General features: G+C 44.5%; 15 protein-coding genes across 15 annotated transcripts; 10 read left to right on the top strand and 5 right to left on the bottom strand.

Annotated features, from left to right (window-relative positions):
* Nucleotides 1-298: 298 nt before the first annotated feature.
* VTP01DRAFT_3123 (uncharacterized protein) lies at nt 299-2,264 on the top strand (the record flags this gene model as incomplete). Its single annotated transcript, XM_069381660.1, has 7 exons — nt 299-814; nt 899-1,045; nt 1,105-1,236; nt 1,308-1,626; nt 1,694-1,795; nt 1,857-1,955; nt 2,020-2,264. 7 exons carry the CDS (start codon nt 299-301, stop codon nt 2,262-2,264), a joined length of 1,560 nt encoding a protein of 519 aa, XP_069236770.1.
* Nucleotides 2,265-2,375: 111 nt separating this feature from the next.
* Nucleotides 2,376-4,497, bottom strand: VTP01DRAFT_3122 (uncharacterized protein; the record flags this gene model as incomplete). The annotated part of the gene is made up of 6 exons (XM_069381659.1): nt 2,376-3,103; nt 3,170-3,319; nt 3,384-3,692; nt 3,764-4,273; nt 4,337-4,365; nt 4,424-4,497. 6 exons carry the CDS (start codon nt 4,495-4,497, stop codon nt 2,376-2,378), a joined length of 1,800 nt encoding a protein of 599 aa, XP_069236769.1.
* Nucleotides 4,498-5,967: 1,470 nt separating this feature from the next.
* On the bottom strand, nt 5,968-6,821 carry VTP01DRAFT_3121 (uncharacterized protein; the record flags this gene model as incomplete). Its single annotated transcript, XM_069381658.1, has 5 exons — nt 5,968-6,147; nt 6,216-6,306; nt 6,359-6,465; nt 6,529-6,634; nt 6,715-6,821. 5 exons carry the CDS (start codon nt 6,819-6,821, stop codon nt 5,968-5,970), a joined length of 591 nt encoding a protein of 196 aa, XP_069236768.1.
* Nucleotides 6,822-6,896: 75 nt separating this feature from the next.
* VTP01DRAFT_3120 (uncharacterized protein) lies at nt 6,897-7,696 on the top strand (the record flags this gene model as incomplete). Its single annotated transcript, XM_069381657.1, has 5 exons — nt 6,897-6,962; nt 7,023-7,096; nt 7,159-7,369; nt 7,435-7,573; nt 7,632-7,696. The coding sequence occupies 5 exons, from the start codon at nt 6,897-6,899 to the stop codon at nt 7,694-7,696; spliced, it is 555 nt and encodes a 184-aa protein (XP_069236767.1).
* Nucleotides 7,697-8,002: 306 nt separating this feature from the next.
* Nucleotides 8,003-8,944, top strand: VTP01DRAFT_3119 (uncharacterized protein; the record flags this gene model as incomplete). Its single annotated transcript, XM_069381655.1, has 4 exons — nt 8,003-8,203; nt 8,284-8,668; nt 8,741-8,800; nt 8,889-8,944. The coding sequence occupies 4 exons, from the start codon at nt 8,003-8,005 to the stop codon at nt 8,942-8,944; spliced, it is 702 nt and encodes a 233-aa protein (XP_069236766.1).
* Nucleotides 8,945-9,116: 172 nt separating this feature from the next.
* Nucleotides 9,117-10,819, top strand: VTP01DRAFT_3118 (uncharacterized protein; the record flags this gene model as incomplete). Its single annotated transcript, XM_069381654.1, has 6 exons — nt 9,117-9,441; nt 9,502-9,747; nt 9,801-9,864; nt 9,919-10,318; nt 10,380-10,662; nt 10,731-10,819. 6 exons carry the CDS (start codon nt 9,117-9,119, stop codon nt 10,817-10,819), a joined length of 1,407 nt encoding a protein of 468 aa, XP_069236765.1.
* Nucleotides 10,820-11,586: 767 nt separating this feature from the next.
* On the top strand, nt 11,587-13,401 carry VTP01DRAFT_3117 (uncharacterized protein; the record flags this gene model as incomplete). The annotated part of the gene is made up of 6 exons (XM_069381653.1): nt 11,587-11,994; nt 12,051-12,236; nt 12,307-12,486; nt 12,549-12,963; nt 13,023-13,225; nt 13,291-13,401. 6 exons carry the CDS (start codon nt 11,587-11,589, stop codon nt 13,399-13,401), a joined length of 1,503 nt encoding a protein of 500 aa, XP_069236764.1.
* A 706-nt stretch (nt 13,402-14,107) lies between these two features.
* VTP01DRAFT_3116 (uncharacterized protein) lies at nt 14,108-14,626 on the top strand (the record flags this gene model as incomplete). Its single annotated transcript, XM_069381652.1, has 1 exon — nt 14,108-14,626. One exon carries the CDS (start codon nt 14,108-14,110, stop codon nt 14,624-14,626), a length of 519 nt encoding a protein of 172 aa, XP_069236763.1.
* Nucleotides 14,627-15,377: 751 nt separating this feature from the next.
* On the top strand, nt 15,378-16,548 carry VTP01DRAFT_3115 (uncharacterized protein; the record flags this gene model as incomplete). The annotated part of the gene is made up of 3 exons (XM_069381651.1): nt 15,378-15,829; nt 15,893-16,198; nt 16,260-16,548. 3 exons carry the CDS (start codon nt 15,378-15,380, stop codon nt 16,546-16,548), a joined length of 1,047 nt encoding a protein of 348 aa, XP_069236762.1.
* A 182-nt stretch (nt 16,549-16,730) lies between these two features.
* On the bottom strand, nt 16,731-17,002 carry VTP01DRAFT_3114 (uncharacterized protein; the record flags this gene model as incomplete). Its single annotated transcript, XM_069381650.1, has 2 exons — nt 16,731-16,859; nt 16,913-17,002. The coding sequence occupies 2 exons, from the start codon at nt 17,000-17,002 to the stop codon at nt 16,731-16,733; spliced, it is 219 nt and encodes a 72-aa protein (XP_069236761.1).
* A 144-nt stretch (nt 17,003-17,146) lies between these two features.
* Nucleotides 17,147-18,968, top strand: VTP01DRAFT_3113 (uncharacterized protein; the record flags this gene model as incomplete). The annotated part of the gene is made up of 3 exons (XM_069381649.1): nt 17,147-17,626; nt 17,694-18,035; nt 18,093-18,968. The coding sequence occupies 3 exons, from the start codon at nt 17,147-17,149 to the stop codon at nt 18,966-18,968; spliced, it is 1,698 nt and encodes a 565-aa protein (XP_069236760.1).
* A 119-nt stretch (nt 18,969-19,087) lies between these two features.
* VTP01DRAFT_3112 (uncharacterized protein) lies at nt 19,088-19,537 on the bottom strand (the record flags this gene model as incomplete). The annotated part of the gene is made up of 3 exons (XM_069381648.1): nt 19,088-19,213; nt 19,279-19,353; nt 19,415-19,537. The coding sequence occupies 3 exons, from the start codon at nt 19,535-19,537 to the stop codon at nt 19,088-19,090; spliced, it is 324 nt and encodes a 107-aa protein (XP_069236759.1).
* A 671-nt stretch (nt 19,538-20,208) lies between these two features.
* On the bottom strand, nt 20,209-20,969 carry VTP01DRAFT_3111 (uncharacterized protein; the record flags this gene model as incomplete). The annotated part of the gene is made up of 5 exons (XM_069381647.1): nt 20,209-20,300; nt 20,374-20,485; nt 20,543-20,581; nt 20,655-20,722; nt 20,870-20,969. The coding sequence occupies 5 exons, from the start codon at nt 20,967-20,969 to the stop codon at nt 20,209-20,211; spliced, it is 411 nt and encodes a 136-aa protein (XP_069236758.1).
* Nucleotides 20,970-21,083: 114 nt separating this feature from the next.
* On the top strand, nt 21,084-22,962 carry VTP01DRAFT_3110 (uncharacterized protein; the record flags this gene model as incomplete). The annotated part of the gene is made up of 11 exons (XM_069381646.1): nt 21,084-21,157; nt 21,213-21,327; nt 21,391-21,456; nt 21,524-21,647; nt 21,707-21,860; nt 21,921-21,977; nt 22,038-22,136; nt 22,199-22,461; nt 22,529-22,604; nt 22,687-22,749; nt 22,821-22,962. 11 exons carry the CDS (start codon nt 21,084-21,086, stop codon nt 22,960-22,962), a joined length of 1,233 nt encoding a protein of 410 aa, XP_069236757.1.
* Nucleotides 22,963-23,835: 873 nt separating this feature from the next.
* VTP01DRAFT_3109 (uncharacterized protein) lies at nt 23,836-25,687 on the top strand (the record flags this gene model as incomplete). Its single annotated transcript, XM_069381644.1, has 8 exons — nt 23,836-23,985; nt 24,058-24,118; nt 24,176-24,207; nt 24,278-24,488; nt 24,560-24,631; nt 24,700-25,020; nt 25,086-25,283; nt 25,350-25,687. 8 exons carry the CDS (start codon nt 23,836-23,838, stop codon nt 25,685-25,687), a joined length of 1,383 nt encoding a protein of 460 aa, XP_069236756.1.
* Nucleotides 25,688-25,700: the final 13 nt, after the last annotated feature.

Genomic DNA, 25,700 nt, shown 5'->3' with positions numbered 1-25,700 from the left:
CATCGTTGTTGGCATTGTCAGCATTGATTGGTGCCTAGTGACAAGATGTTGATCATTGGATCTCGAAGGATCGATGCATACATCTGCAATGCGATAATAGATCCCTTGAGCCGCGCATTCATCCCTTCTCGCGTGCGTTCGCTCTATCCAGTCGAACGTCGATTTGGACTTCTAATGTCTCGAGAAGCGAATATTCGATTGACATATGCACGATGGATGATTTAACGGCGCTGTTACTGTAAATCTGAGATACGACTATTTTGTATTCTTTTCTTTTTCAATAATTGTAGTGGAGTTCATGACAAAGGATCCAAAGGATTCGGTATCTTCGAGATTCAAACCTTCGAGTTCACTGCGAAGCAGGGTATCCAGCATATCAATCTGCATTCAACATTCACAACAAGAGCAACAGCAAGAAGAAAAAGAACAAGACTCGGAATCAGTACCTCGATCATCGCAGCATGCCCCAGGACATTCTTCATCGCGGCACTCGTCTACATCGACCGTTGCCCAACCAAATTATATTCCAACTGAAGATCCTCGCTACAAGGAAGAAGAAGAAGAGGTCAAATCTTTAGAAGATCCCGCTAGAACGCAGCCAATGGCATGGATTGCACTGTTCTTTCTCGTGGTCTTACGAGCCGCAGTATCCATCTTCCAAAATACTTTTAATCCGATCCCAGCCGTTGTAGCAAATTATCTCGGTGTCAATTTGACGGCAATCAACTGGTTATTCAACGTCCAAACGGTAGTGTATATCTTGCTGAGCTTCATTTCTGGATGGATATTCGAACGATTAGGGACCAAAAAGTCGGCAAGTAGATTGTGCTGGATCAGACTGCTGCCAGATTTGTAGACCAACACAGCGTTTCTTTTTTTTCCTTGTCTCGATTTGTAGCTCACCCTCGCAGGACTCGTTACGGCGGCAGGATGCTGGATACGCTGGGTAGCTGTGCTACTTCATCCACCCTCATATGCAGTCATGATGATCGGACAAGTCATAGCTTCCATTGGTTGTCCCTTGACACTCAATATAATGACAAAGGCAAGAGAAACAAACATTCTTTTCTTGCATCTAAATTGATTCAACTGTCCGTTGCACAGTTTGCAGCTGTTTGGTTTCCAGAAAATAAGAGAGCAACAGCTGGCATGTTTGTAGCCTCAAATTATGGAGGTATCATTGCCATGTTTCTGATGCCTGCGGTTGCCACTGGCGAAGATAATATCCAAGTAACAGCAAGTATCTGCCTTATTGCACACAGATAGTAAGACACGTGTAATGAACAACTTTCTTTGCACGTTGCTAGGTTCTTATGGTTGCAGTCATTTGCTCCGGTGCAACGCTGCCTCACTTCTTTTTACCCACCAAACCTTCTCTGCCAGTCTCCCCGCCAGAGTTGGATTACGTTAGGCAGCATCAATCGAACGGCAGCTTTTTAAAGCATACGTTGCAGCTCATGAAAAACTATCATTTTTGGATCCTCTGTTGCATCCATGGTATCAATGTCGGTATCAGTATCGCGTGGGGCGGTCTTCTGAACCAGGCTATTACTCCTTACGGATACGACAATTCAGAAGCAGGAGACATCGTGGCGGTCGCTATGGCAGCAGGCGCCATGGGTGCAGGTATATACAGCAGTCGCTATATAAAATCCAAAGACAAAGCTTACTAAAATATATTCGTTCAACATAGCTGCTGCCGGCCCTATGCTGGACATGACAAAGCGGCACAAGATGTTCTTGAAACTTACGGCACCTCTCATGTGCAGCACATACGTGGCATTTATATTTATCAGTAAGCTATTCAAATGCATCAAAAATGTAGACGGCATGCTCACAAAATATATCACGAAAAGTCCAAGCAAATTCATTTGCAGCAATCACATATATCAATGCGCTCAATAATTTGTTTTTGTCTTTTATGGTACCTTTGGTCGTCGAATTGGGCGTGGAAGGTAAACATCGCACAAGTCTCGTTTTTCCAAATGTCGCAATAGATAGTAACCAAATCCGTTACAGTGTCTTACCCGATTCCCGAGTCAATATCGACATCGATCCTATGGCAGGCTGCCCAACTGGTTGGGTTTGTCATTGTGCTTATTCTCGACAAGTTTCGCGATCCTGCGGGCGATCCTCCGAATAATATGTTTCGAGGTCTTGTTTTCCAGGCGATCATGGCAGGAATCTGCGCTGTGCTGAGTATCTTGTACAATGGTCCCATGAAGCGTACAATAGCACTAGGGATCCAACCGCGAATTATATAAAATGTTATGCGTGCGATTATTTATTCATGTTCGCAGGAAAAAAGGAGATAAAGAGAAGATTAAGACCGAGAAAGAAAGAAAGAAATATACACATGATAGGTTTCATCTTTTTTACGATTCCAAAAAGAAGTAGTTGCCAGATGCCTTTTGTTCTTGGTCCATTTGGGAGTCAAGCTTGTTGATTCTTGGTCTAAAGTTGGTGGGGTCACGTCGGAAGGTGATCTCGAGCGATGCCAAAAATTTGTTCATGCCAGTAAGCAGGGATTGTGGTGAGTTGGCGATAGCATGCTTAGATGGTGTACCCTCGTACACTACTACACGGTCAGCAAGGTAGGTGGCCATGATAAAGTCGTGCTCGACAATGAAGGCAGTACGCTTAAAGTGGACGATGAAGCGTTTGATGACCTTGGCTGCAATGATACGTTGCTCGGAATCGAGGTAGGCGGAGGGTTCGTCAATAAGGTAGATATCTGCCGGTTGACCGAGAGCAAGGATGATGGCTACACGTTGCAATTCACCACCAGACAAGTGTGTAACTTCCTGGTCAAGAATGTTCTCAATGGAGAGAGGCTTAACGACGTCAGTTTGGAATTGAGGGTTAAGGAAAGCAGCCTTGATCTTCTTGAGGAACAACATGCGGACGGTGCCCTTGAACTTGGGAGAGATCTTTTGGGGCTTGTACGATACGTTGAGTTCGGGTACCTGTTCGTCACCATCGGCCTTCAACAAGCCTGCAAGCAATCGGATGAAAGTGGTCTTGCCAGTACCGTTTTGACCCAACATGACAACAATTTCCGAATCAGTGAATTCACCAGCTTCAACCTCGAGTTTGAAGTCGCCTATACGCCATGTAAACATTAAAAATCTGCTATCCAATATCAAGCGCATTAGATCTTGAGACTTACCCATGGTCTTAACCATTCTAGGGTAGGCATAATTTCTGTTCTTCTCAGCACCTCCGTCATCAGTCTGCTCAGCAATTCTGAAGGTCAATGATTCTTCACGGAAACGCAAGTTTTCAGCACGAATGTGACCATCCAAGAAAATGTTGATACCTAGTAAGACGCAATATTTCAGATATCCGTTGTAACATGACACAAATTACCACATGTGACTTACCATCACGAACAGATGCTGGAAGGGTGACAACACCGTACACGGAGGGCATACCGTACAAAATACAGATATAATCGGAGAGATAATCCAAAACAGACAAATCGTGTTCGACGACAATGATGTAGGTCTCAGGGGCAATCAATGATCGAATGACACGAGCAGCGTTCAATCTTTGCTTGACATCCAGGTAGGAAGAAGGTTCGTCAAACATGTATACATCCGCTTTTTGTACAGCGACAACACCGATTGCGAAACGTTGAAGCTCACCACCAGACAACTGACCGACTTCACGCTGCAATATGCCCTTCAGCTCTGTATATTAAAAATTATTAGTCATCGTGGTATTGAAAGCAAATGCTACAGATCAAAGCTCGATTGATTACCTAATTCGTCGCACATCTCTTCAAAGTTGTCGCGCTCCAGCTTATCTTGCAAAAGCTGACCGACTTGACCGTTTACGACCTTAGGAATATGATCGACATACTGTGGCTTTATGATGGCCTTCAAATCATCCTCCAAAATCTTTGTAAAGTAGTTTTGCAACTCTGATCCACGGAAGTATTTCAAAATATCTTGCCAATCAGGAGGGTTGTCGAATTGACCCAAGTTGGGTTTCATCTTGCCGGACAGAATCTTCAATGCGGTCGATTTACCGATACCGTTGGTGCCGACTAGACCAAGGACCTGGCCAGGGCGGGGCACAGGCAGACGGTGCAATTTGAAAGAGTTTGCCGAGTAACGGTGAGTGACTTCGGTCTCGAGATTGGTGGGCAAGTTGATAATATTGATGGCACCGAAAGGACACTTCTTTGGGCAAATACCGCAACCGATACAAAGCACTTCAGAAATGAAGGCAATTTTGGAGGATGGTTCGACCTCAATGCAGAGTTTGCCTAAGAAACAGTGAGTTTGCTAATCTAAACAAATTTGCTCGAATTCTTTGATCTGCTTCGTACCCATGCGGTTTACAGGGCAGGACTTTTTACTGTGAAAATATAAATGAGCCTACATGTCCAGAGTCAATCTCCATACAATGCATTTACCATTCTTGTCGACATTTCTTGGGTTTGCATTTATCAGCATTAATAATGGCAATACGTGTGAGTTTGTCACTCATTGTCGACGTGTCCTGAAAGCTGAATGAAGAGCTCACTCCAATTGAAAATGCAAAAAATTCGTGACTACGAAATCGGTAAGCGGAGTCCTAGTGTGCTTGCACCGCGTTTCACAGGGCGTCCATCTGCTGGAAGTGGATGGTTGTTGTGGAGCATCCTTGTCAAGATCATTTTACCGCTTCTTCTAGACGTTTCTTGCAGGAGACGTCATCCGAAGCAACGATTACAATGATTCTTATGCATAGTCCAACTCCTTTTTCTTTTGATCAGCTCGCCTATACCTCCGCTCTTCTTTTGTCTTTTCACTTCATTCTACCCGAATAGAGAATAGGAGGGCTACTGCGATACCTACAAGCAGCCACTGAAAAGGAAACATGAGTTCGACTTCATAGATAGTTTCTCGGCTTTGCGCTGCCGAAATTATTCGTTCCTGCATAAAAACGGTCGACAACGTGGTCAATAGGCCGGATTTCATTGAGACCGGTTCTCTCTTGCCTAGTCTCATGCTTTGCGCACTTGAATGCCCACAGGCAGCTGTAGGCTGTCTGTCATATTCAAGAGGTAACAAATTTCAGTGAAGGATATCAGCTGCGTCTGTATATCTTCATCTTGTATATATCAGCTTTCATCTTCCTGGTTTGTAAAGACGGGAACTGGATCATCCAAGGGAATTTTTGCATTTTCTTATTGGAGTAAATGGAAAAGAAGCAAAAAATGCTGTTCTCGATGCAAAAACGGTCTTTTGATGGATATCTTGATAATCCTGGCGCGGGGTTGATAAAAATCGACCAGGTTGGAGCGAGTTCCCGCAGTGCAATGGAACATCTTCAACCTGCAGTCTGATATATAAACCACCGTAGTCTTCTCTTTCTGAAGAAGCTTTCAGATAATACATTGCTACATATTTTCTGCTCACGACGCCAAGTAGCGGATACAATGTTTTGGGCAAGCTCTGGGAAGATCCAAAGTATTCCCGAAAAAGGATAGAGCTGGATGTTAGCCTACGCGCCCACTTATCTGATCTTACTTCAAGCAATTAAATCGCCTCGCATGAAGTTTAGCGAAGATGACGTTGAGAGAAAACTACAACCCCGTCCTTTTTCTTCTCCTCCTTCTTTCTTTTTATCGATTCAACGCGCGTATTAGCGAATACTACGTACGTAACCTACTTTGCACGATCCACATTTATTCCAATAACCATTTCTCTAATAAATCACAGCTCAAACTTTTAGAGCTAAGCGCCACTCAACTCGCACTGTATATATGTTCCCAGAAAAAGTGGCGAAGAATAAAGCATTAAACTACGTGGGCGACGGTTTTTCGTTTCAAACTATGCAGACTGGTGATGTTGTATGTATCTCTTTAATCATCAACAATAATAAATAACTATGGAAAGAATGATCCATGGGATTTAATTAAAATGATTGCTACGATGGAGAAAACGGGGGTATATGAGAAATGAGATTATGAATTTACAAACTGGAGTCGAGGTAACGGATTGTTTGTTCCATTTGCTGCACATCAATGCTGTTGGCGATTCTTGCCGCCTCTTCAAACTGAGAGATGTCTGCTGAAATATCCTCCATTGTCTGTTCAAGTTCTTTGTCTTTCTCCATAATCTCATTCATCAATTTGCTGTTTTCTTCTTTTACCTACCAAATAATGTAATTCATTAACATTCAACAAGAAGAATGTGATATATAGTTTTATTTCAACTTACATCTGCCTCTGTTTTCCGTAACCTTTCCAGGAGCTTCAGCTTCTCTTTTACGCGTATTGAGCGTATTACTTGTTCCGGAGTAGGAACAGTCCTACAAAATCGCGGTAAGATAATGCTCGCATGTATTGCACTGCAGTGTGAACCTTTGTCTAGCTCTCTGAGGATCTGATCTGGCAAGTTCAATATTGTGATCTAAGGTTTTGAACGATTCAGCTACATTGTACTCTGCTTTGACACGTTCGTAGTGTTTCTGTTCCAAGCGTCAGATATTTTATATCGATAAAACTAGCTCTCAAGAATCGAATCTACATACTTTCATTTGTTCCTGGAGATAGTCTCGTATCTGTATGTGTGCGCATTTGAAATCTTCGTGATGTTCATCGCAGATTTCTCCCAAAGTCTCTTTAAAAGCATTGTAACTAGGTAGAGGAATTCAGGTCACTGTGATCTTGCATATATTACTTACGGATTGCACGTCCAAACGAAAGCAAATGCTTACTTTAATTGATGCAGCAGGTGCTTTGTGAACTTTTCATGGAGGGTATCGAGTTTATGTGCTCTTCGTGTTTCCTTCTCTACGCTGCTGGGGTCGGTGCTGCTTTGCATTGTTGGGATGGAAAAAAAAAGGGCAGGATCCTCAATTTTGGTGTCCCGAACACGTCGCTTCGCGCTTTTCACTCAATGTCTGCTGCCACTGCACCGAAACTGGAAAGTAACCCTCGAGGCATCCCGCGATCGCCCTTCGTGGTACGATATCCTTTGCTTGCCAAGGAATAGCTATAGCGCAGTCTGCTCATCAGTACCTAGGAACGTGTCGAAGACTATGTATCCGAAGCCGAACCGGTAGAAGTCGTACTTCGCAAATTCCAAGAAGCGATCAGGTCAGTTTCATCTCGCACAGCCGTAACGATCCATGGCCTCGCTTTTCTGATTCGAGAAACAGCAAATACAAGTTTATGGAGATCAACTTGCTGCAACGACGCAAAGTATTGGAAGACAAGATACCAGAGATTGAAAAGACGCTAGTCATGGTTGACTTCTTAGCAGAAAAGCAAGAGACAAACGAGCCTGTATATACCGATTACGAATTGAACGACACATTGTATGCAAAAGCAAAAATTGAACCTTCAGGCACAGTGTACTTGTGGTTAGGCGTACGTGGCAGGATTATTTGCATATAATTCCATACACCACGTTGTAACTTGGACATATTTGTTAGGCAAATGTCATGCTGGAGTACACGTTCGAGGAAGCAAAGGATCTTTTGTCATCAAAGTTAAACACGGCAAAGACGTCACTGAAGAATACAATTGAGGATTTAGAGTTTTTGAGGGATCAAATCACTACCATGGAAGTCAGTAAGTACTGAGCGGTAACACTCAACAATCAGATCCGTCATCTAAGGAAACACTCTAGATACCGCACGAGTCTACAACTGGGACGTCAAGCAACGAAGACTTGCTAGAGAACAAAAGGCATAATAAAGAAGGACTGTCAATATGAATCCAAAAATAGAGGCAATAGTGCAAAGTGTATTGACATCCCCCCTGATGAGGGGATCGGATATTCGCTGTTGGTCCCTCTTGAAACATATCGAAAAACTGCTGTGCCTGAGCCCATGTTATCCTGCGAGGTCGGGAGCTTCTTGAAGCGGCGAAAGTACAAAGTGTGTAACTTTTTTTCCTTCTTGCTTTGTCTGTGTGCCGGTTTGACCCACCCTCCCCCTATTGCACGGCGCCGCTGGAGAGAGACAAGTGAAGTAGAGAGAGAGAGGGCGCAAACGTAGCATGGACGTTTATGCACTCACAAGGAAAAAACGGCCAACACATCTCACACTCGGCAAACCCACTCGGTCATTCAGTTTGGATGCTTCGCCGTCGCCGACCATTTCGGCAGAACACAGCAATACTGCTAAGCGACAGTCCCTCAACACTGCAAGCACTTCATTCGAGGCAGTAACAGGCCCTCCTACCCGAGATCACTGGAAGGTTGGAGAGAGAGAGAAAGAGGATTGCCATGGAAACGTGTGCCCTGGTTGTTTCTGACCGAGAATATAAATATTACATAGCCTGATGCAGATGCTAGTCGATGCGGACACTTTGGATGCCAAACGACTTTTGGATTTTTTGAGAGACGACATCACTGTCGTCGATGTGGCGACATCTTTTGCTCAGCGCATTGTTCTAATTACCTTCGGCTCGATCAATCGTCGCAGTTTCATCCTCAGGGAACCTTATCTCGAGGATGTGATTCGTGCGCTGCAAAGTATAGGCGATGGCAGGAAGATTTGAAGCAGGCAGGCAAGAGGCAGGATACCCGAGAGGAGCAGCAGCAGGAGGAGGCAAAGCAAGACGTAAAAGGATCAGAAAGTATGAGTTACTTACGGCGACGTGCTGGCATCATGACGCCACAGCCTCAGGCCATGGAAGGTGTCACAGAGCTGGGTAGAGATGGTAAACATGGACAACCCCCATCGAGATCTCTTGGTTGCAGACGATCCTGTATTTTTTTTTTTTTTGCTGCAGATATCGTCCAACCAGATACTTCACAGCGCAAAGGAATAGCTATCAAGACTAGACCAGAAGGTAAAGGATATATAATGTGAAAGTCTACGGCGTGTCAGTCAATTTTTAACTCTCTTCTCTTTTTTTTTTTTTTTTTTTTCTTTACCAGTCGAGTTTAATCCAATCCCGTCTGTTCCGGCCGACTGGCAATGGTCCACGTTTTAAAATCAAGCTTTCCCAGTGATCTCCGCAATTAGCAAATGTTAATTGGGAGGCCTTATTCTCATATTCCGCTCGTATCATCCCACTTCATCTTGTTTTTCCTTTTTACTTTGTTATTCTTGTTCTTGCTGCTCTTCTCTTCTTATCTTGAATATAATATCGTTTACATGGAACCATGACCAATACTCCAGACAGAGTATCTGCGCCCAGCATCCCTTCCACCTGTCACTTGAACGTCAACGGGAACCTCTTTTTCAAGCGTTTGTCGATTAATGATCTACTTTTGCAAGCCTCGACGCGTCCACCCTTGCGAGCGAGATGTGCAACAACTGATCAATTGGCATCTTCATCGCAATACTCTGAACCTACACAACATCATCAGCCACAACGCTCTCGCTCCCTGTCTGATGTTTTTATCAGATGGAAACGTCCCTTGAAACTTCCCAAACGTAAAAGTTTTTCGTCCAATCAATCCGACTACAAAATACTTGAAACTCTTGGTAAACACCTTTTCGAGGGCAATTGCTCGACCGGTACATTTACGTGAACAAACAAAACAGGTTCTGGAGGCACCGCTGCCGTGTACTCGGCAAAGCATCTCCCTAGCGATACGCTGATAGCCATCAAGAAGGTCGATCTCGAACAGCTCGATATGAATAAAGGCGATGAATGGAGTCGGCGCCTCGATTTGCTGCGACGTGAAATACAAATTACGAAGCTGTGCCACCATCCACATCTTTTGCCGACATATCAAAGTTTTGTTGCATCGACTGATTTGTATATCATCATGCCTCTCATGTCCGCAGGTTAGCAATGCATTTACGCAGTAAATACTCAACTTGACATTGCTAATTTCTAGGCTCATGCCGGGACCTTTTGACACGATTCTTTCCAAATGGGCTGGACCTGCCTATTATCGCATGGTAACATCAATGCATTGTTGTCTCAGAACAATTAATAACGAGTCGAAAAATCAGCATCCTGAAACAGGTAGCAGCTGGTCTCTGTTATCTCCATGAGAATAATCTAGTGCATCGAGACATCAAGGCTGCCAATTTGATGCTCGACTGGGACTCGGGTGTAGTGAAGCTAGGCGATTTCGGTGTTAGCAATTATCTACTGGCCAGTCAAAGTAATAATAACAACAATATCGGCTCTTATCAGCAATTTCTCGAGGTTCCCACGACAACAACTACCCCAGCAGCAGAGAGGAGAAGCGGTTCATGCCGATCATTTGTTGGCACACCTTGCTGGATGGCTCCGGAAATCCTGCAGCGCCAAGCGTATGACAGTAAAGTAGATATCTGGGCACTTGGTATTACCACCATCGAACTGACCACTGGCTGGCCTCCATTCTGCGAGTTTGAACCGCTTTCGGTGAGTTAAAGCTTTCCCTCTATTTACTTTTGCACAGTCTTTTCTTAACATGTATTTCCAGATGTTTTCACACATTGTGCATGGGCCGGTACCCACGCTTGATGAGCAGAAATGTCACGACGGGGCGTGCCGAGATTTTGTTTCAGGGTGTCTGCGGAAGCGCCCACAGGAACGCATGTCGGCTCACCAAGTCGCATGTCACGGGTTCATCGCTGATGCAGCTGGGCCGACGCTGCTTGCTAAATGTCTCCAACAGTTTAGCGAAATCGACTTGCGGACAGCAGCGCAGCACGCTGAATCCAATGGTGGCTTAACACCTGTAAATAGTATCCAGATTCCTTCAAGTAAGCATTGTTTATCTGAAACTTAGTATAGTTGGTTCTGACTGTATTATTTGTGCTCAATTTTATAGATGAGTTTTGGGATTTTGCTCCTTGGATGAACACTCGCCACAAAGTCAAAATGGCTGTGAAACATACCACAAATGCAATGGCGATCTGACACAATTGTACAACGTTTCACCAATCAATTTGCGTACCTTGCTGGGAGGGAAAACGGAATCTGCAGATCAACGAGGCTGGCCCTTTATGCCATGTAGAATATATGCACTGTAGTGCACAGTTATTTATATGTATCTTTCTCTCCCTTTGTTCTCTTTATATACTGTCTGAGCTTCATATGTATGCCAAATTATGATATGGAAATAAACATGATGATCAAATTCTTGTAAATTCTTTGCAAGAGTAAGGACTTTTTGAAGGAAATGTTTAAATATTGAATGCCAGGCCGGGTGAATGCATTCAATCATATCTCATATACTTGACATACTGAATACATGTAGATCTCTTTGAAATGAGTCAACTCGATTCGATCATTCTATATGCCGTGATACGATATAGAACAAGATGAATTGAACAGCGAAGGATTGAGCGGTTACGATATATTGGACGACAACTTCAAGCAATCGCAGAGACGACCTTGCATCTGATCAAATGTATACAATTGTTCCTACACTCCCATCATGTGGATTTTTAGGTGAAACCTACGGTAACTTCTGATCTCATGCTGTTTGTAAGCTAGCTAGCAGTTCTACTGAATTGTTGGATGAAGATTACATGACCATAATTACTGTTTGCAACACAGCAAGAGCGACGGTGATACACCAATGCCAAGCACCACATTTTTTATCAAAAGCCACGGCCCAGCGGGCGGAACAGCAAACCTTTGCATGGCCTTGTTTCATCAACCAATGGTGCAGCGACACAGCAATGGCAATGCACTCGGAAAGCAACAACGTTAGAGCACGCCGGCTAGCAGCCCGTTCCTTCTCGGTACCTTTTGCGCATACCACTGCCACTGCTCCCAACAGTCTTCCACGCGAAGGTTACAATGAACACGAGCCCTTGCATCCGAATCAGTCTCCTCCCGGCCACCATCGACGCCAGGCATCCATGTCACCATCGCTGGCAGCAGATGATATCTGGCTTGGACCAGCAGATGATGTAGAAGCCGATGTCCTGTTTCCTCAGTACACACCTGACAAGGATAACAAGCTCGACATGGCAGCGTTTGATGAAATGGTCGAGCGCAAACACTCACTTGATACCGGAACTTTGAAACTTTCAAAGACGACGAGCAAGCACAGCCGCAGGACGTATCCTGAAAATGAGATCAAGGTAGTACGCGTGTGGATTTTTTTGCATATTGGCAATGATCTCATGTAACCAAACAGCTTAGCGAGGACGTATACCGTTACGTTTTCTATATGCCTGACAGCAAACATGACCAGCATACGTATAAACTACAGCAATTGCTGTGTGAGGAAGGTCGAAATGCTCTGGAAGAAACATTAAAGACATCAGGTTGGTGGATTGATGTGCTGTGTCCAACCGACGAGGAAATGAAAACGCTTAGCAAGGTAAAAAATGATGAAGCTTCAGCAATACAAAATGCAAAAAGATGTTAAGATTACAATGTTTCACACATAGACATTCCATATTCATCCTCTTACATCTGAGGATGTGCTGGCGCAGGAACCACGCGAGAAGCTAGAAATGTATCCAAATTATACGTTTATCTGTTTCCGCAGCTTTGAAATCGAGGTGCACTCTGGAAACCTGCGACCTTTTAATTTTTACATTTTTATATTTAAGAACGGACTGCTTACGGTAAGTGAAAATCTAGCGCTGCGCTACTGCGATTATCCAGCAACGACTTATGATTCTCTAAGTTCCATTTCCGTGAATCCGAGCTACCAGCCAAGGTTCGCACTCGTGCGAATCAGATTAGAGACGTCATGATGATCACACCTGACTGGCTGAACTATGGCTTGATGGATGCTATCACTGACGAGTTTGCGAATCCTATCTTGCAAGTGGAGTTGGAAGCCGTGTCAATTGACGAGCTATCCATGGTTCTCAAACGATGGGAGCAGGCGGATATGGTGCGCCGCATCAGTCGCTGCCGTCGTAGATCGACGCAGCTCACTCGCTTGCTGACGTCCAAGATGGATGTTCTCAAGAGTCTAATGAAACGCTACGAGGACTGGGCGAGCGAAGAAGGTTTCCTTGAAGGAGAAGAGCCGCTCACGGAGGATGATAAAAAGTCATTCAATGATGTATATCTCTACCTCGGAGATATTCAGGGTAAAGAGTTTTGGATTGCGTTCGAGGATACAACGGTGCTAAGCAGGCTTGATATATAGATCATGTTGTTACTATGGTTCAAAACATTAATCATTACAACCGCCTGCTCGGCCGCGCACATACGAACTATTTGGCTCAGGTCAACGTTGAGCTCAGTCAAACCTATAGAATGGGCAACAAGGTCATGAATCGACTGACGTTTTTGGCAACCGTGTTCCTTCCATTGACCATCGTCTGTGGTTTATTCGGCATGAACGTCAAGGTACGCTTGGTTTTACTCTGCATTTACTTTTGCAAAGAAAGGAAATTTGACGCCAGATTCGCTAGGTCCCAGGAAAGGATTACAAGGATCTCGACTATTATTTTTGGATCGTTTTGATCATGATGCTTTACGTTGCCGTGTCAGTCTTCTTTGGTCGACGTGTCGGTCTGTTGTAGACTATAGATACCAACCTTCATTTATACAACACAGTAAATAGTTCTGATCTGGATATATTGTTACTCTTACGGTGCACAGAGAACCTGCTATTCTCAATGCATCGCTTGCATACAGAAGATACCTTGTCTGTAAATGTGGCAATATTCGCTCATATGCTATACATGCATGGTATAAAGTGAAGTATAGGCCAGGAGCAGTTTCACTGCAACAATAACGTTCAGATAATACGAATTGAAGAATCTCTAGTACCTTTCGGTACCATGGGTCTGTCTTACCTGACAGCATGATCATGTGAATGATAAATATCCGAATTTTTGACGGCGATGTCGCCAAATTGGCAAGCATCGTACAAGCAATACTGCATGGTGGGGCGCCGCTTCCAGCATCGACGAAGTTGAAACATTTCATCACGCTGTATTCGAACTTTACTCTAAATTCAACGTTGTCACGGCAACGAGCGGGTTGTTGAAATTAGAGGTACCTAGTGTAGATACCAAACAAGTGCAGGAAAGCTCGCTTTATTAATTAATAGCTTCGTAGAATGCCAATTGAATCTTTGCGAAAATATCTATTAAACTTCCATGCACCAAGTGAAAACTTTCTTTGCATTAAATAAACCCCAACAAACATGAAACACTTCTGGTATGGAATTCAAGTCCTATAAAAATGCAGAGGCCGAGCACTCATCCTTGACAGGTTTCTTCTATGATGACCATGAAGCTACAAGCAGCTCTCCTTGCCGCGTTTACCTTGTTCCTCTCTACTGTTTCGGCGTCGAGATACAAGGCATATGTTCGGTTCCTACCAGCACCTCGCGTCTTTCCGCCGTGGTACGTTGTCAACATTGATGTCCGCGAACATGGGCAATCGTTCCATGTTATTCTCAGAACACAAGAACCTGCTCCGTGGCTGGCTGGCTATGGGGATTCTTCCTCTGGTTTTATCGAAATCGATGATTTTTCAGCTTTCGAAGGTCAATACGGTGCAGTGATTAACGATAATGTGGACGACAATGGTGCGAAGGCTCTGCGAATTGAATGGCAACGCGATGGTCAAACTATCAAGTACGTTGGTGACAGCGTGACAGAGGTGGACATACTGGACTTGGGCGCAGACTCCACTGTACATCCATTGGACGACTATACGCCGAACGCTAGAAACAAAGTTATGCGACCCTGCCATGCGCGCCATCGTGTCACTGATAAATGGTACAGCCATTATTGATTGAATCCAAAATCTCGTGCTGTTTGACGGACTTGTACGAAATAAAAATGTGCTATTTTGGGACGCGTCCCTATATGCTTACGTTCGAATATGTAGACTATAATGTAAAGTTGCATCGAATATAAGGGAATTATATTTGTAAGTATATTATTAAGATAACTGATAGCTAAGACGTTTCAGCAAAAGGCGATTTATCCCGATGTTATTGTATTTGTAAGCATATTATCAAGATAACTGACAGTATAAGAGGTTTCATCAAAGGCGATTGATCCCTATGTCTAGTTATTAAAGAACAATTATGTCCCGCTATGCGACGAAGGAACGACCAGCAAAGATTTTCAAGCACGGTAGAGTTAGGTATCGGGAAGCAGCCACCCACTGTATTCATTGAGCATAACAAGCCCTCGTTATAGTCTTACACGGCAAAACTATGGCTCCTGTCATCCTTTTTTGGATTCCCGCACAGACATATACGGTCCTTTAAAGCATAATTTGAGGAAACATCAAAGTGAGAATTTCTGTAAGGATCGAAACATTCAAGCGGACGTCTATTTGACCGTTGAAGCCTTTGGACAGTGTCTGGTAACGATCCCCAGTTTCATGACGGGGTAGCCTCCCCGATACAGTAAACAGTCCGACCCGGCCGAAAGAAACCCCAGCATTAATTACGCTCAGCAATATTTATTTACGCTGACGCACTTTCTACGTCCTTCTTCTCATCTCACTCTTTTATCTATCTCTGTGACAAGCCATGGTCGAAAACAAGCAAGTCCTGTTCACCAAGATTCCCACCACTTATCCTTCCGCTGGCGAGCACATGCAAGTAAAGGCCGCCACCTTTAACCTGGATAGACAGCTAGGTCAAGGTGAATTCATCCTCAAGTTGTTGGTGCTCTCTGTGGATCCTTACATGCGCGGCCGCATGCGCGATCCTTCCGTCAAGTCGTACGCACCAGCCTTTGAACTCAACAAGCCAATGACTGGTGACACCATTAGCGTTGTCGTGAAATCCAACAACCCGGATTTTAAGGAGGGCGATTTCGTTGCTGGCAAGACCGCTCAAGGCGTGTTCGAAGAGTACACACTCGTCACAAAGGATCTCATATCCGGCTACAAGCTTCGCAACGAGCCCAAGGAAACAGGCTTGCCTATTACAAACTACTTGGGCGTCTTGGGTATGCCTGGCATGACTGCTTACTACGGGTAAATTCATATGTCTTCTACTCTACTTCTAGAATATTCCTTCCCTGCTAACTTCCTCTCCAGTCTGTTCAAAATTGGAAAGCCAAAGAAGGGAGAAACTCTGTATGTCTCTGCTGCCGCAGGCGCTGTAGGCCAGCTCGTGGGCCAGATGGGCAAAGCTCACGGTATGTACGTTGTCGGCTCTGCCGGCTCCGATGAGAAGGTCGCCTATCTCAAGGAAATTGGATTCGACGCTGCATTCAACTACAAGAACGTCGACTTGAAAGAAAAGCTTCGCGAAGTATGCCCCAACGGGATTGATGTGTACTATGAGAACGTGGGCGGTAAGATGCTGGAAGCTGTCCTCGACAACGCCAACAACTATGCCAGGTAATTGCAAGTCCCTCGATGAAACACGCTACATATTGTTGACCGTTGGATATACATGCAGAATCGTTGCATGCGGTATGATCTCCCAATACAACCGCGAACAGCCCGAGCCGATCCACAATTTGATGCACGTTGTTGCCAAACGCCTGACCATTCAAGGCTTTATTATCATGGATCATCCCGAAATCGAATCCGAGTTCATGAAGGAAGTGACCAAAATGCTTCTTGACGGCAAAATCAAGTACCGTGAGACCGTCGCCCAGGGCATTGATAAGACACCCGAAGCCCTCATCGACGTGTTGCAAGGCAAGAACTTTGGCAAGCAGGTTGTCAAGGTCGCCGATCCTTAAACCATTATCGTCATTATCGCTCTTGCCGAACTACGCTCTCTATAGCTTCCTCTGTCCGTTTGCCGTAATATTCGTTCTGCAAAAGTCTTTCCAGAATTTGTTGCTTTAGATCTTGAAATAAACCCGCTCTAGAAATATACGTCTTTGACATTTGCAAAAGGAAAAGTGTGTGGTTCTTTTCCTTACCTTTCGAGTTCGTTCATGATAGTAGCCTGAAATGCTGCACTGCTCTTGGTTGACAATGAAGGATCGCGTTCGAGAGCTTGATTGGCGTATTCGTTAACTCGTTCAATGAATGCTTTTCCCAGTTGCTGCGGCGGAATCAATGTTACTACACCTTCTTCACTACAAATTTACAACTTACGTCGTTGAGAACGTCGTTGTAAAGCTGCTTACGCAGCTCATCAAAAGTGCCCTTGCGTTTAATTTGGAACACAATGTCGTCCACATCCATTGTTCTTGTTGGTATTGGGGAGCAAAACGCTGGTTTCAATTCGTTGTCATCCTCCGACAGTATTTCTGATTTTCCCAGCTTGTGTTTTTCGGGTTCCTCCTTGCCCTCCGTTGCCAGCTGCCGCCTGTCAAAAAAAGTTTACTCATGGAAAGGGCACTGCGATCTGTGTGCGCCAGTTGCACTCGGAAGTTGCTACTACAACAAAAGAGACAACAACAGTTGATACTTGCTACTGCTACGCGGAGAAACACTCCACTGCGAATTTCACACCATCGCCCGTATTCTTCAATCAAAGCAGCGCAGCAGCCGGAAAAGATCCAAGAGATCAACGAGAATTCAGAACTTTCAGCTGAAGGAACGCTCGATAAAGCCAACAAAGAACTGGAGAAAATCCTTACAGACGCGGCAGTCTACGAAGTGCATCCAGAACGCACACTGCAAAAGGTGCTTCGTATTATTCAGGAACTTCGCGATCGCAATATACCTTTCAACCTGGAAACATATGAACGTTTGCAAAGTGCTTATGCAAAGCGAGGAATGCTATCGGAAATGATGCCTCTGTTGCAGGAAATGGCAGCCAACGACGTAGAACCAAGCACCCGGATATTTCACAATGCACTGCAGGTAACGACGGATGCGCAGTTGAGACAAAAAAAGAGAGCAAATTTGTATCTAAGAAAATCATACATAGCTCGCTGCGTGGATGAGCAATCCTACAGTGCAAGTTCGGATCCTAGCCGAGATGGGGTGGTGGGGTGCAGAAATGACAAGGACAACGTACGAAAACTTGCTACGATGTGCGCGTAACAACGGTGAACTTGAACGCATGCTGGAGATTCTCAAAGAAATGGTGAAACGCGGGCTGAAACCGACGCTGGAAAGCTACGACGGAGCCATCGACCTTGCGCTGCATTACCATGAACCTGAGACAGCGATGGAATTGTTAATAGAAGCAATGAATTTGCGCGAGTTCAGGACACGGCATAGATCCATGACACTTAAAGTACTCCGAGGCGCTGCTATGGACAGCTGTGTAAGTTCTGCAGATAAGGGCTTTGCGCAGATACACTTGCTAACAACTTTCAAAAAGCATTCGATCGTAAAGAAAGTATGGCAGATGGCGGTCGAGGAAAAGCAATTCGATCCCGATGAGGGCCTGTGCACACTTGTTCTCCACGTTGCTGGTCGATATGGAGACCCTGATCTCGGCAACAAGGCGATCATCAAGATTAACCAAATGGGATTTCCATGGAGATCTATATATTTTCCTCCATTGATACAAGCATATTCATCGAAGAGTGATTGGAAGAGTTCATTCAGACTGCTCCATCTTATGCGTACAGTTGGCATTCCACCTACCAAGGAAACTGCAATGCCAATTGCGAAAGCTTTGGGACGCGACATACCTGCGATTCGAAAGGCACTTCTGACATTACACGATCTCGCCAAAGAGAACGAGTTGGATGTAGTAGCGGTAAATGTGGTGATCCACTCTTTTGCATACAATGGTCTCTACGACCAATGCATGTCAACGTATTACTTGGCACCGTCTTGGGGTGTCGATGTCAACATCGAAACAGTGGACGCGCTTTTAGATGCTTGCATACACAATCAGGAGGTTGAGAACGGTGTCAGCATTTATGAACGGCACACCAAAGATGGTCTCCAGCCGACAGCTTCCACTCTGAGCAAGATGGTCGTCCTGATATGTACACAAGAAGATTACGAAGAAGCTTTCAAGTATCTGGAACTCATGAAGCAAAACGGATTGAAACCTCTGCGAGGTGCATACTATCGTTTGGTCAAAAAGCTCGCCAAAGCAAATGATCCACGGTTACCATGGTTGCTCGATGAAATGCAATCTTGCCAGTACGAGATGCCGACGCACATACAAGCGTACATCGACCAGCACTGTAGCAATGCGGCGGAAGAAAAGGATGCAGACGCTGTGGATCACAATATGTAGATAAATATATCCGAATGATATTCCCAATGTTGTATAAATTGTTGTACAAAACAAGAGAGACAAGATGGTGGTTGTTGTTGTTGTTGATATAATACAATATATAGTGTTTTGTGGCGTGTCTATGATGAGAGCTGCTTCCAGTTGTACTTTAATCCACCTCTAATCTCAACAGGCTTGCCATCGTACAAAGTACGTCCGTTTCGGACATGGACACCCCATGCTTTTCCGTGCTTCAAGTTGTTACCCTGTTCCCTAGTCAGTACCTGAATACTGCTTTTTTCTGGACATGTACAGAGCAAAAAATACATACCGGCTTGAATCGTACTTTGGTAATTTCGTAAAAGCTGTCCTTCAAGGCAGGAGTGTTGAGGATCTTGCTGGAAGCCTGCAGAATAGAGTTCGTCAGAGATCCACGTTCTTTATTCCTTTTGTGTATCCACCATTACCACGCGGGTGCCAACGCCGTTGCCGGGCAGAACGCTCAGCAACTCATAGAGATTCTTGCCCTTCGTGGAAAATATGGAGGGTTTGCTGGGAAGCTCGGACAAGATTTGACGTGCAACGTTCATTGTCTGTGTGTGTATGTGCGGCAGAACTCCAAGGGAAAAATTGAATCGGCAAAAGCGATTCTGGAGGAGGAGGAGCGATTTGACAAGTCACACAGCAGCGTCGGATCCATACCTGAGATTTGTCACATGTTGTTATCCCAGCGGCATACTGAACGATTCATGTTTATGCATTTCAGGTAAATCTAAAGTTTTGCATTCTGATACAAAATATCTCGATTTTTTTTAAAAAAATCAATGGTCTATGTATATCATTTACTCCAGGAATTCCGAGATAATCTCATGAATTTTCTGGTTATTCTGTGGTAGTTTGAAACCAATGAATACATCCTAAGACAAAAGCGAAGTTATTTTTGGTGAAATGGCGTGGAGCAGATAGGAATGAAGGCAAGAGCAGAAAAGCCGGCAGCGATCTGCAATTTACTGAAATAATGTGGAGACTGATCTGTAAAAATTATCATGTACCACAGCAGCAAGCAGCGGCGAATGCATAACCTCCTTTCGTTCTGCTTAATATTATGAAGGAATAACAATAGATAGAAAGATTTTCACATCATAGTACACTAAGTTATATTTGTGAATCGTTTCATTCAAATGGCTAAGCTAAAGATAACTAATTCACACAGACGAGTGACAATGAAGTCTCACCGTGTATAAGGAGAAGTGCGTCCATTTTAAGAGCGTTCACCACGGAGGCGGCGAGCCAACTGGATATCCTTGGGCTGGATGGTAACTCGCTTGGCGTGGATCGCAGCAAGGTTGGTGTCTATAAGAATAAATAAATAGTTTAGTACAATTTAAGCAGGATTGATAACGTAACGGATTGGGGTGGAGCGTACCTTCAAAGAGCGACACAAGGTAAGCTTCCGCAGCTTCCTGAAGAGCACCGATAGCAGAAGACTGGAAACGCAAATCTGTCTTGAAGTCTTGAGCAATTTCACGAACAAGACGCTGTAGAGACGATTAGTCTTTGATCAATGACAAACAATAAAACTATTTGGTGCTTACTTGGAAGGGGAGTTTGCGAATCAACAGTTCGGTGGATTTCTACGAATGGTTTCAGATTAGCACTGTGCCCTGCTCTTACGCTTCCTTAAAGCAACTCCTTTCGAAATTGTACCTGATAACGACGGATTTCACGAAGAGCAACGGTACCGGGCTTGTAACGGTGAGGCTTCTTAACACCACCTGCAATGAGTAGAAATGTATACGTAATGAGTATTACAAATCCCTGGGAATGCTCTCTCCCTTGACCAGAACCCAATTGCGACTAGAGGGGAGCAAAAGCTGTCCGGATCCCATCTCTTCACACCGTTTAATGGTTTGCAGACTTACCGGTAGTGGGTGCAGATTTGCGAGCGGCCTTGGTAGCGAGTTGCTTGCGGGGAGCCTTGCCACCGGTAGACTTGCGAGCGGTTTGCTTAGTACGAGCCATGGAGTTAAGAAAGAGTTGCGGGATTCCAGCATTGCAAGTCAAATGCGCTTTTATATTAATCGATGAAACTCCGAACATCTTTTGGCTGCTTGTTGGCCAATGCCTTTTTCCGAAATGGCCACTACTCTCATTCTCGATAATGGCGCGTCTACCATCAAGGTCAACACCGCCGATTGCACTGAACCAAAGTATGCAACTCTTAGCTTACATCAGCTAGCGCGTTGCTAAGCGAGGATCGTCCAGGATCGTGACGAATGCTATTGTGCGTGGTCGCAATGATAGACGTTTCTTTATTGGAGATCAACTCGACGACTGCACAGACTTTTCTTCACTCTTCTATCGTCTTCCGTTTGAAAGGGTACATATTGAAAATGAATGCATTTATAGGAATCGAAATTGACAGAATACACGGTATACATAGGGATATTTGACTAACTGGGAAGTCGAAAGGCCTGTGTGGAACCGCTTGTTTGGTCAGGTCCTTAAGGTCAGGATCGATATGAGTTGGCACCTTCTTTGCGCACAAATTGGTATTAATGACATGGTCAACGTAGGTCGATCCAAAGCAGACTCGATTGCTGATCACCGAACCATGCTTCAATCTCCCCAATATACAAGAAGCATATGATCAGATAATTTTCGAGGAGTATGAGTTTGCATCCTGTTATAGAACTACAGGTACAAGTCTATCGCTTCAACTGAATCGACTATGCCGAGTAACATGTGTGTAATTACAGCACCTCAACTTTGTATATACAACGACCTCGCTGAGCTATTCGGTGATCAGGCTGGCTCTGCACCCGACTGCGCAGTTGTTGTCGATTCAGGATATTCATTCACACATATCGTTCCATTTTTCAAAGGGAAACCCGTAACCAAAGCTATCAAAAGGTAAGGTTAAACGAGACAATTCCTACATTGCTGTTCTATTCATGCACCGTTTTCAACAAGGATCAATGTCGGCGGAAAATTGTTAACAAACCATCTCAAAGAGACTGTATCGTTTCGGTGAGTTACCTATCAGCTTTTCCTAAAAGAAATGCTGCAGCGTGGCTAATTGAGTAATAGATACTATGACATGATGGAGGAGACATACATCATTAATCAAGTCAAGGAAGATTGCTGCTACGTATCGAAAAATGTATACGAAGACTTGAATATTTGCAGGTAAGGAAAACAACTGAACCTCATCCACTTTGAAAGGCTAAATATTAATTGTGTGTAAAAAGGAAACCATACCAAGAAAACACCATTGTACAAGAATACGTATTACCGGATTATACAACAACCATGCGAGGACATGTACGGCCCAAGCAGGGTCGAAAAATTGCAACTTCGCGGCTTGCGACTGACCGATCGTCAGAGCAAATCCTATCTATGAACAACGAACGTTTCATGATACCCGAAATCCTCATGCATCCTTCTGACATTGGCATCCAGCAAGCAGGAATACCTGAAGCAATTATCCAGAGTATCAACGAATGCAGTCCAGGTACGCGTCCCTGCTTGGTTCCGCCGATCCGGTAAACTGTGCTAACTGTGTGATCTTTAAATTAAAGAACTACATGGCTTAATGTATGCAAATATACTGCTGGTTGGTGGCAACGCGCGCTTGCCAGGATATCAAGATCGGATGTAAGTATCGGGACAATGTCAAGAGTCCTTTATATATCTGTACAATAGCTTATGTCTTATGTAAATTTTTCTTCCTCCCCAGTCTCTCTGAACTGCAGACACTTGCACCGAGCGAGTACTTGGTCCGGGTCGCGACTCCTCCAAAGTAAGCATATTAGAACTTGATCATCACCAAATGTATTTGCTGCTAATCAGCGACGTGCGCGAAATTGACAGTCCAGTAGAATATGCATGGAAAGGCGGACAGACTTTTGTTTCTCGCAGCTCAAAAGCGAATCTTCAGAAACACCTCGTACAGCGCAAAGAATATTTGGAACATGGCAGCGATATCTGTAGACGCAAATTTGGAAACGATTAAACGAAAAAGGAAAGAGAGCAAGATTATTGTTTCGAAATCTGATGATGGTGGTTTGGATAAAAGGAAAACTCTCTTTCCATAGCCTAGGTTCCATACGCTTGCTTGTGTAGATGGTGTGTGCCAGATCAAAGTGCAAATAGTAATAGATCTGGACACACCGACGGAGTAGGAACATGGAATGAATCTGAACGTCGGATTTATCACTTTGGTTACATTGGAGAAACAAAAAATGCTATTCTATACAAAGCTTTGGATAGTTTACGACATACTTTCGGTAGATGTGTACAATGGTATCATTATGAAAACAGCAGAGGTACCATCGTGATCCAAGTAAGGAAAGAAGGCATGCATGTGCTTTGACAAAAATGGATCTGTACGTTGCATGCAAGATCCCTCGCATTCGTACCCGCCGAGCGCGTGTGTGTGTGTGGTCTGTGAGTAAACGAGAAATGGCCGCACATCTGTGCAAGTCCGCACAGAATTCCTCGATATCGATGGACACTACTACACACACAGCATTTTCAGGCACACATTTAATAATGATAATACATGCAACTATTCCGTATACTGGTTTTAGATCTGCCAAGGCCGATTATGTGTGGTCTAGTACGGATTCGAAAATTTTAATCTTTGTGGTGACTGGATGATCGAAATAACGGGTCCTTTTTTTTTCGTTTGACGGGCGGGACATCAAGATGTGTCCAAAAATACAGGCAGTTGGTAGTAATCGTCGGCTTTTTCCCCCCGCTCAGTTTCCACTCCCCCCTATTCCTTCTTTTAACATCTTGATAGTTCTAGGCTTCCACCAACTTGTCCTTCTTTTCCTCTCATTTTTGTTCTGATTTTTACCCTTCGCCTTCCTCTTCATTCGCCATGCGTCTATCACTCTTCTTGATCGCATCAGCAGCCTTCGCTGCCTCGTCAGCCGTTGCAGCTGAACCTATCAAGGTGCCATTATTCCGTCGACACAGCGACAGCGACGGTGTCGTTCACGCAGATGCTGAGAAATTGGAAAACGGAGTTGTGAGTATACATATTTCACACATGAGGATCGATGCAACAGATTTTATTAAAGCCATTGTATTTGCTACATAGCTCGGCGGCAAGGTGCATATTGGCACACCACCTCAAGAATTTACCTTTGCATTTGATACCAGTAAGTGCAATTCATTAAATTCAAGGACAGTAGGTAGTAATTGATCAAATGTAACAGGCACTGGCTACTCTTGGGTTCGCGGCTCTAGAGTAAGCCAATTACAAAGAATAGGATATGCCGAGAATTGATTTTATTTACTAACCAACAACAACTTCACAGTGTAAGAGCGAGAATTGCCTGGACCGTTGCACATACTATGCCCGCCGCTCCAAGACCGCCGTATCAACCGGCAAAGTATTCAAAGTCAAATACGGCAATTCCTGCGTGGATACCAAAATTTATCAGGACACGTTTGAGTTTGGCGGCTTGACAGTGACGGACATGCCATTTGGCGGTGCATACCGCATGAGTGGATTCGATCATGGCTTTGGTAAATAATTTTTACATGATCTCTGTTGCTCGATTTGGCAGTTTCCATCTAAGACTCGACATGTGTGACAGACGGATATCTTGGTCTTGGCCGCAGTGTCAATTTTAACAAATCCAGCGCGTACACCAGTTCCGCTCGCACCTGCAAGTACAACAACGATCGGTCTTGGCACCATAACGTGAATGGCTTACCCATTGTTTATTATTTATAGCTCTGCAACGTCGCGATGATTTGCCAGCATCTGCTTTCGTCACCAATGCCTATCAGCAAGGCTCTGGTGTTGAAAGCGCACAGTTTGGAATTTACACGACAACTACCAGTAGCGGTTTCGATAGCTCTGGATCAACAACAGTGACTACCACCGCTGTCACCAACTCTACTGCCACTGCCACTGCAACCGATGCAACTACTGCTTCGTCTACTACCACCAGCACTGCTGCTGAAGCAACATCGAGCGATGTCACTTCAGGCGGTTTCGGTTTCGTGAAACGTACCAACAGCAATGACGAGCCTGCAGGTTACCTTGTCATTGGTAAATGAAGTTGAAGCGCTGCAGAGTTACACAACATAAATGTGGACTTACACTTTGTTGTATAGGTGGTGTGGATACCAGCGTCATTGATGGCGACATTTATTACTTTGACTTGGCAGACAATGATGACAGCGAATCCGAAAGCTGGGATGTCCCTATCACCAAGATCAAGTTCGGCAACGAACTCGATATCGAGCAGCGTCCCAAGGCAGTCGCTTCCTTTACCACCTCCGAATACTACATTGCAATGCCTGCTGACCAAGGTGATAAGTTATACGCTAGTTTCCGTGATAAGTTACAGTTATACTTACCGCCTCTTTTTTCTGCAGCCGATATTTATCACGAATACTTCGGCGGAAAGTATCTCCAGAGCACAGGCACGTACAAGGTAAAGTGCTCTCAAATCAAGCACCTGCCTCCTCTCAAGCTTGAGCTTGGTGACTACATTGTCGAAATCCCTGCAAAGTACTGGACACGTGTCATTGATGCTGACCACGACTGCTGCGCTACTCGCATCCGTCGTGGAGAGTCTTACCGTGACTGGGTGCTTGGCACCACTTTCACTAACCTCTTTTACACTACCTTTGACCCTGTCAACGAGCAAGTCGGAATTGCGCTTGTCAAGGGCCAGCAGAACAGTGGTATCAAGATCCACAACAAGGATTAATGATTCAAAAGTC

This window comes from Rhizomucor pusillus (assembly GCF_041956525.1).
Source record: "Rhizomucor pusillus strain CBS 183.67 unplaced genomic scaffold VTP01scaffold_15, whole genome shotgun sequence".
NCBI classification, from domain to species: Eukaryota; Fungi; Mucoromycota; class Mucoromycetes; order Mucorales; family Lichtheimiaceae; genus Rhizomucor; species Rhizomucor pusillus.
The sequence above is the reverse complement of the archived record's forward strand: the minus strand, read 5'-3'. Positions and strand labels throughout refer to the sequence as shown.